The sequence below is a fragment of the Arachis hypogaea genome, chromosome 5 (genome assembly GCF_003086295.3).
Source record: "Arachis hypogaea cultivar Tifrunner chromosome 5, arahy.Tifrunner.gnm2.J5K5, whole genome shotgun sequence".
Lineage (NCBI taxonomy): Eukaryota > Viridiplantae > Streptophyta > Magnoliopsida > Fabales > Fabaceae > Arachis > Arachis hypogaea.
In genome coordinates this window covers 34,351,920-34,360,139 of record NC_092040.1, presented here as the reverse complement: position 1 = coordinate 34,360,139, position 8,220 = coordinate 34,351,920, and the positions used below count along the sequence as shown (strand labels likewise).

At 29.7% G+C, this 8,220-nt stretch overlaps 1 protein-coding gene across 1 annotated transcript; it reads right to left on the bottom strand.

The window, feature by feature from the left end:
• Positions 1–5,569: 5,569 nt before the first annotated feature.
• On the bottom strand, positions 5,570–6,412 carry LOC112801168 (cyclin-dependent protein kinase inhibitor SMR6-like). The gene has a single exon (XM_025843747.3). It carries the CDS (start codon positions 6,060–6,062, stop codon positions 5,688–5,690), a length of 375 nt encoding a protein of 124 aa, XP_025699532.1. The 5' UTR covers positions 6,063–6,412; the 3' UTR covers positions 5,570–5,687.
• Positions 6,413–8,220: the final 1,808 nt, after the last annotated feature.

The window sequence follows — 8,220 nt, the reverse complement described above, 5'->3', positions numbered from 1 at the left end:
TGATACCGTGATCAATTTTGATTAAGTGCTTCAGGGTTAAGGTATTTCAATGGTTTCAAAGGATCGAAGAGAACGGAGCAAAGAAGCGAATTTGGGAAGCAATTTGGAGTGGAGCTTGCTGAAGTTCTCGTGCGGGCGAGCAATCTTCGCGCAAGCAAATTTCTAGCGTAGGCAAGCCTTTCTTGCGTGTGTGAATTGCTCGCGTGAGTAGCATTCTCTTGCGTGCGCGAGCATTTTCTGCGTGAGCAAAAAATCTCCACGTATATGGCTTAATAAAACACGTGCATCTTCGTTTTGGACTTCCAAAAGTTCCCCACTTGTTATATTCTAAAGTACTTTGGGTGCCAAGATGATAGAGGAAGGACACACACTCATACGCTTATATTTTTACACATTATTTTCTTAGGTTTTAGTGGGATTTTAGAGAGAAAATCTCTAACTTCTCTCTAGAATCCCTTAGGTTTTACTTAATTTTCTTATTAGTTTTAAGTTTGTCTTGTTTAATTGTAATTTTGATACTTATTTATTTGTTCTTGCACTACAATTCTCTTAGAATTTAGTAGTTGTAGTTTACTTTGTTTACTACTTCATAAACTTGTGAATTCTTGGTTTATATTAATGAATTTGATGTTTTATATTCTAGTAATGTTTAATTGATCTGTTTTGGTTGAATTCTCTTAGTAGATTATCATTATTTTAGTTGATTCTTTCAATTTATCATGTTTTACTTTTTTGCACTCCAAGTATTTGATAAAATACTTGGACAAGTTATGGAGTAAAATTTTTAACTCTTGACTTGGATTGTTAATTTAGGTGACCTTGAGTTACTAATGTCAAAGTTGATGGATAATTTAGAGATTTTAATTAATCTTATTTCTATTGATGCTAATATTTTGCTAATTCAATTAGTAAGTCAATTAGGATTTATGGATTGGGATTAATTAAGCCCAGTTGACTTTTCTCACCATTTAGAGGTTGACGAATTAGATTTGCTCTTTGTAATTATCATGTTGTGGTTAGTGACAAGGATAGTGATCCTTAACTATCAATCCTTACCAAGATCTTTCTTAGTTAATTTCTTTAATTGTGTTAGTTCAATTCCCTTTGCTATTTAGCTATTACTTGCTCATTTAATTTCTTACTATTTACATTTCTTGTTTGTTGCTATCAAATTCCCGATTTTTCATAGCCAATGATACGCACACCCGACTGCAATTCTGTGAGGAATGACCCAGGATTTAAAACTTCCGATTATTTAATTTAAATTATGATAATTTCTAAACTTTGATTGAGAGTTGTTTGCCGGTTTAGAACTATACTTATGACGAATTCGAGTTTTATAACTTGTGAAATTCTAAACTGGTATCTAGCCCCAACTAACGGAAAACAATTTTGAAAATGAAGACGATCCATAAATACCCATTGCCATCCCTACTTATGTCCAATATAACTCACATGACCTCCATTTGCCCCGTCAGAATTTTATAAAATAAATCTCAATACTTTGCAAGTACGTAATACCGCATACCATTCCACCATCCTGCCATATGTGAACATCTTTCAATAGTATATGTAAGTAGGGCTGAAAAACTGGCCAAAATTCGCCGGGCTGGCCTGCGTAACCAGTCAAAAAAGGCAGGCAGCGTTGGAAATTTGAATCCGCCTAACCTGCAGCGCATAATCCGTGGGCTTTGGCGGACTTCGACAGGGCCAGCCAGGCTTTTTTTTGTCAAGGCCACCTTTTTACAAATTTATATGATGTTATTGATCTATAAGAGGATGAAGATGATAATTGAAGATGTTCTAAGTTATATTTTGGATTATATTTTCTTTTTGATTGATTGTAAATTTAAAGATGTTTAATTATATATTTTGGACAATATTTGTTTTACTTTGGACAATGTTGGTTTTACTATTTTATTTCAAAAACCTTTGTTTATAATTATGTTTATTACATATTCATAATTATAAAAACTTTCATGTTTGTGAATTTAGAAATTATAATTTTTTTATGTCTTTAAAAATTATAAATTTATTAAAATAGTTGTGAGATTATATATATTGTTTAATATTTAATGGTTTATAAAAAAAAGAAAAATTTAACGAACTTTGGCGAGCTTTTGGCGGGACAAGACAAGCTTCCCCATTTGCCACCCCTCTGTATAAGAACTAATTTAGTGTTGTGCACATCACATCAAAATACAACCTGTTTCAAAATTTCTGCACGTTAAATTTTAATTGGACTTGCAATTTTTTTCTGAGAATAATTATGAAAAGGAGAATCACATATTCCCTCATATATACGCTAATAAGTTGGGCCAATTCTTCAATTCAGTTACTTAAATTGCCATGGATGGATTATCAATAATGCAATGATATTAATCCACTAACCTATCAATAAAAAAGGGATGATACAATGAGAATTTAGTGTGTAATCTGTCATATTGGGTTGAAAGTCAAGTGTCCACACTAACTTAACATGAGCTAAGTTGGTGTCTCTAGGTTCACACAAGAGCATTGTATCTTTCGCAAGAGGGAGCATCCTTGGCAGTTGAGTCTTACACGTTAGATTTTAATTCTATACGAGGACAGCTGGCACCTAGAGAGCAAGACATCAGTTAGACATTCCAAATGCATTCTGACATGACGAAAGAGGAGAGTCTGGACTAATTTTTTGTCTGAAGAAAGATTAATATGGTTGCCTTTCGAATTCAAAGCACTTTCTAGCGTGCACTGTTTTTTTTTTATTGCAACTAGCGAGCAAATGTGCGTTGTTAGCCTCTCTAAAGTAGGCTTTCGCGCAAGTGTGTCCCCTATGTTAGAAGTCGTTGCTTGTTCATTAGTCTTTTTCTAAAGTAGACTTTTGCGTAGCTCAATCTCTTGTTTGTTGTTTTACTAAATAGAAAGGGTTTTTCTCACTTGTTTAATACAGTCGGCCTTATCTTGCAAGTGACGATGACGTCAAATTTGCAACGGAAAAAGACTCGGTATTCAAGTGAACCTCCCAGTAGTGTGGTACGTAGTGGGTTTAGTATGCTCCACCAAAATGGCTCCGACACAAACTAAAAAGTACAGGACGACGCACTCACGAGAGACTGCCAATGATATATTGGAAGGTGGGGATGACGTCAAATCCGTATGGCTCTTATGGACTGGGCCACACACGTGCTATAATGGCAATTACAATGGAAAACAAGGCGGTATTTTCTGTTATTTAAATCGCGTATCTCTATCACTTGTCGTGATTTATCATTCAATGAATGACTGAAAAAAAGATCTCCGGGTTAGGTCAAATTTAAAAGTTTGTTATTTTTATTTTTTACATTTTACAAAAGCAAGTTAAACAACATTCCAATCTTTTTTTTTTATCGTCACTACCCAAGAGATTCTTCCCATATTCCAGGAATAGTTTTTCAGTAAATAGCCGAATTATGAATAAAGAACTAATTATGTCAGTGACCTACCAAAATTTATTGTAGAAATTAAATTTTCAGGATCAATAATTGGACTATACAAACTAAAAATACCATTTTTTGAATAAAAGAAGAGATTATTCGATTTATTTTCGTATCGCTCATAATATATATATTAATTCGAGCACCTATTTTAGATGGATATCCTATTTTTGCACAACAAGAATAAGACAGAAGTTCGAATTATTCTCTGTAATTCGGGAACATAAAATTGGAATCGCTGGTAATCGCAGATTTATTTTCCATTTTCCTACTAGATAAGGAAACACTCATTCATGTTTTATTCCATAACCCCACATATGATTTATCAAACAAAGCAAAAAGAAACACACGGAAGACAAAGTTAAATTATATATATCCTCAACATGCTCAAGATAAAACATACAATCAACACAAGTAAATACAATTGCCTCATTTTTAATAATACGCGGGTGCTCTAAATTAAAGTCCTAATTATTTAAAAATAAAAAATAAAACAAAGGACTTATGACGATCTGATAAAAAGAGAATCACATCTTTTTAAATTGATTTAGTTAAAATTTTAAGAGGCATTTAAAATAAAATAAAAAAAAGTATAGGGTACCAACATATAACATATTGTCTGCCAACTTCTGCTAACTCTTATTTATATTTGTGTTTCATGAAAGTGTGTTCGTAGATGTGTCTAATAATTAATATATTTTAAATACATATATAAAGAGACACATCCAGAAAATATATCTATAAAAACACTTCTATTAAACACAGTTATAAAAAAGACATTTTTATTAGACACATCTATGAACACACTTCCATAAAACACAATTATAAATAAGAGTTGACAAAAGTTGACAGATATACTGTTGGTAACGTAGCGGAACCGATAAAATAAACCAAACATCTTGCAAGAAAATAAGCCTAATTTTATTTGTTTAATTTGTACTTTGCACTGCTTTTTTACACAATAGACCTGGTTAATATCCCTCTTTCTATATAAACTACAGAGTTAATCAAGTTGCTACCTAGAACAGAAAAATGCTTAAGACTTAATTAAGGAAGAAAATTAAATAAGATATATATAAATTTAATTTTAATATACTGTCAATATAAAATAATTTTACATGTATATTTAATTAATATTATACTATCCAAAATAATTATTATTTTTATTAATTACATGAATAATTATCTAAAAAAATAATTATAATTATATAAAATATTTTATACAGTATATATATATATATATATATATATATATATATATATATATATATATATATATATATAGCGACTAAGTAAATATTATTAAAATTAAAGTCACATCTTTTTACATTTTGGTAACATTATTTTTAGCAACATTTTTTAAAAAACATTATTAAATAGTAAAAAAGGGTTTCTTTAATTTGAATCATAGCTACCATAACCACCGTACCATAAGTATACAAGGCAAGAGTGATATATATATATATATATATATATATATATATATATATATATATATATATATATGGTGAATGCTACCATACCCTCTCTAAAATAACATGTAAGTTATCCTCTTTCATATGTCATATTTTAATTGGGTGTTTATTTTAACCTTAGTTACTTTAATCTCATGAGTTAATAATATCTTGAAATACGGTGAGACAGAAGAAGAAAATGGAACACCCAATAAGACGGTGATACTTAGGAGACACAATGATGACGACAAATGAGTGGGGAGGAGACACAATGACGACGACAAATGAGTGGGGAGGAGTAAATGCAATTAGAGAGAGTTGGAATACCTTTTCTGAAAGAATGATTTGAAAAGAGAAAATAAGACACCCAATGAGACGGTGATACTTGGAAAGCGTAACGTCGACGATGAAGGAGTACAATGGGAAGGAGTAAATGCAATTAGAGAGAGTTGGAGTACCTTTTCTAAAAGAATGATTTGGGACGATAAAATAAGATACCAACGAGACCGTGATGCTTGGGAGGTGTAATGAGAACGACGAAGGAGTGGGGGAGGAGTAAACGCAATTAGAGAGAGTTGGAGTACTTTTTCTAGAAGAATGATTTGGAAAGAGAAAACAAAACACTAATGAAATGGTGATGCTTAGGAGGCGCAACGACGATGAAAGAGTGGAGAAGGTAACTCAGGTTAAAATAAACCCCCAATTAAAATGTAACACATATAACTTACATGTTAATTTAGAGAGGATAGGATAGCATTCACTCCTAAGTCGAAATCAATCAATTAGCCCTTTCAACAACATGGCGAATGAAGACAGTTTCTAAGTCCGGCGGAGTGAAGAACTCCCTAGCTCCACCGCCGGCGCCGTGGTAGTTGCACTTGAGAGAAGATTTTGGCTTCCTCGGAGCCGGTGGACACTTCAAAGTTGTTGGAACCCTTGCTTCTTTTCCCGTTGGAGTTGTTGAAGTTGAAAACTCTTCTTCTTGTTGTTCTTCTTGTTGTTTAGCTTTCTGATCCACCGGAATCACGGTGTAAATTGGCTTCAATGGCGCTCTCAAAGACGTTCCGGCGATGACCCATTTTCTGTTATTGTTATCTGAGTCTACCCCTCCTCCTCCTTCTGTTATTTGTGGTGGCTTCTCAGAGAATCCCATAATTCTTATTATTATTATTATTATTATTATTATTATTATTATTATTATTATGCCGGGAATGGTATAATGGTATGAGGAATAAGATGATGAAAGCTAAGTATGAAACAGGTAAGAAAGTGTTGACTATATTATAGGAGTGGTGAAAGTTAGGAATAAAGAGGGTAAGGGGGGAAAAATTAAAAGGAAGAAAAAAGTTTTTGCACTGAGAAAGATATGATATAACAAAGAAGGGTTTTCAAGTCTTGAGTGGAAGAGTAGTAGTATTATTATTGTGCTTTGAATATCATTGTTGGCTGTTGTCTGTTGAAGGTGAGGGGACATAGGAAAAGTGGAATGAAGAGTTTAAGGACCTACTTTTATATAGATAATAGGCGCACATACACTTGGTGCGCCTTGCTTCTAAAGTCATTCAAGGAATTTGTACCCAAATAAAGAAAAAAGAAAATAAGTAAAAGAAAGAATAGTGATTCTAGGTACTTTTTATGGAATAAAATATTCTTTTAATTTTTAAATATTTGGTTAAATTTTAATTTTGTCTTTAGAATTTAAAACATTTTAATTTTGTTTTAAATATTTATTTCATTATATTTTATTATTCTATTTTTCTTTCTCTTATTTTTTTGCTGTTTACACTCAATAAATCACTACCACTATAGTTATAACTATTATAATTTCGATTTTTGCTACTATTTAAAAGAAAATTATAATAAAAAAATAATTTTTGAAAAAAATAATTTTAATCAAAAGATTAAAATAAAATAAAATAAGACATTTAAAATAAAAATATAATATTTCAAATATTAATGACAAAATTAAAATTCAGTCTAAAATTTAAAGACAAATAATATTTTATCTGCTTTTATTTTTATATGAGTATTTTTTTTATCCTGTTTCATTTTTCAATTATGTCAAATTAATTATTTTATTTTTATTCTAAATATATATATATATATATATATATATATATATATATATATATGCGCGTGCGCGTGTGTCCGCGTGTGTATAAAACAAACAAAATTTTAAATTAGAACAACAGAATAAGTTAGTCATTTTTTTTATTTTATAATAGAAGTAAAGTAAAAATGGTGAGATGCAGATTTATTGAAAAAGATGATGATTCATAATAATATAGGTGTATGTTATTACTTTTTGCCTCTTGTGACATGCTTTTCTATAAGAAAAGGAGAGAATAAAAAATGCTTTTTACATTTTTCAAAAAGCCTTTTTATTTAGGAAAAAGTCTTTTTTTTTCGGATAAATGTTTGTGTGGATTTTTTTTAAATTAAAGTGATTTTATTAAATGTTAAATATATTTTAACAAGAATATGATACTTTTATTAAAAAATAAATTATTTATTTTTTCTAAAAGTCAGTAATATATTGTTTTTAGAAAATAGAAAAACTTTTTAATATTTAAAAATCTTTTCAATTGTAAAATAACCTTTTTTATATAAAAAAATTAAAAAATTAAGTAATTCTTGAAAAAATTAATTCAAACTATCTCTAAATAATATTAAAAAGATGCTTTTTCATTCTCTAAAATATTTTTTATCAGAAAAAGATTTTTAAAAAATTGCACTCCGTCAAAAGTGTTTTTGTAAAAATAATAATAACAATATTATATTTTTACCCTTCGATTAGTTTTATATGTATAAAAAATGTGCGATATATATGTGTGTGTAGTTACTTATTAAATGAAGAAACCTTATAATATGTATTATGAATTATTAGATTATTTAATATGTTTGAGCGAATATATTTGATTAAGTTTAACAATATATGTAATATATGTATTTTCTCTTAATATATCAATTGCCATTTTTTTAAAAAAAAAAATTAGTATTTAATTATACGAAGAGAAAATGGTTCTGATACGCCAAATAAAAATAGTTTTGATACCTAGCTAGAATAATTCAGGGAAGTAGGGAACTCCTAATTTCCAATTTTCTTAAAAAAAGAAAGCAACATTCCAAGAATCAAGACACTGTCCTTGTCTTGAAATTCCTAGCCAAATACATAATGTACTCATGACAATTGAGTTTCAAATATGGGAGAATAAGACATGATTGAATACTTGAATCTTTATGAGAGCTATATAAAATTATAGAAAAAATTTCAAATGTATCATACATTAGTGTTTTAATAATTTTTAACC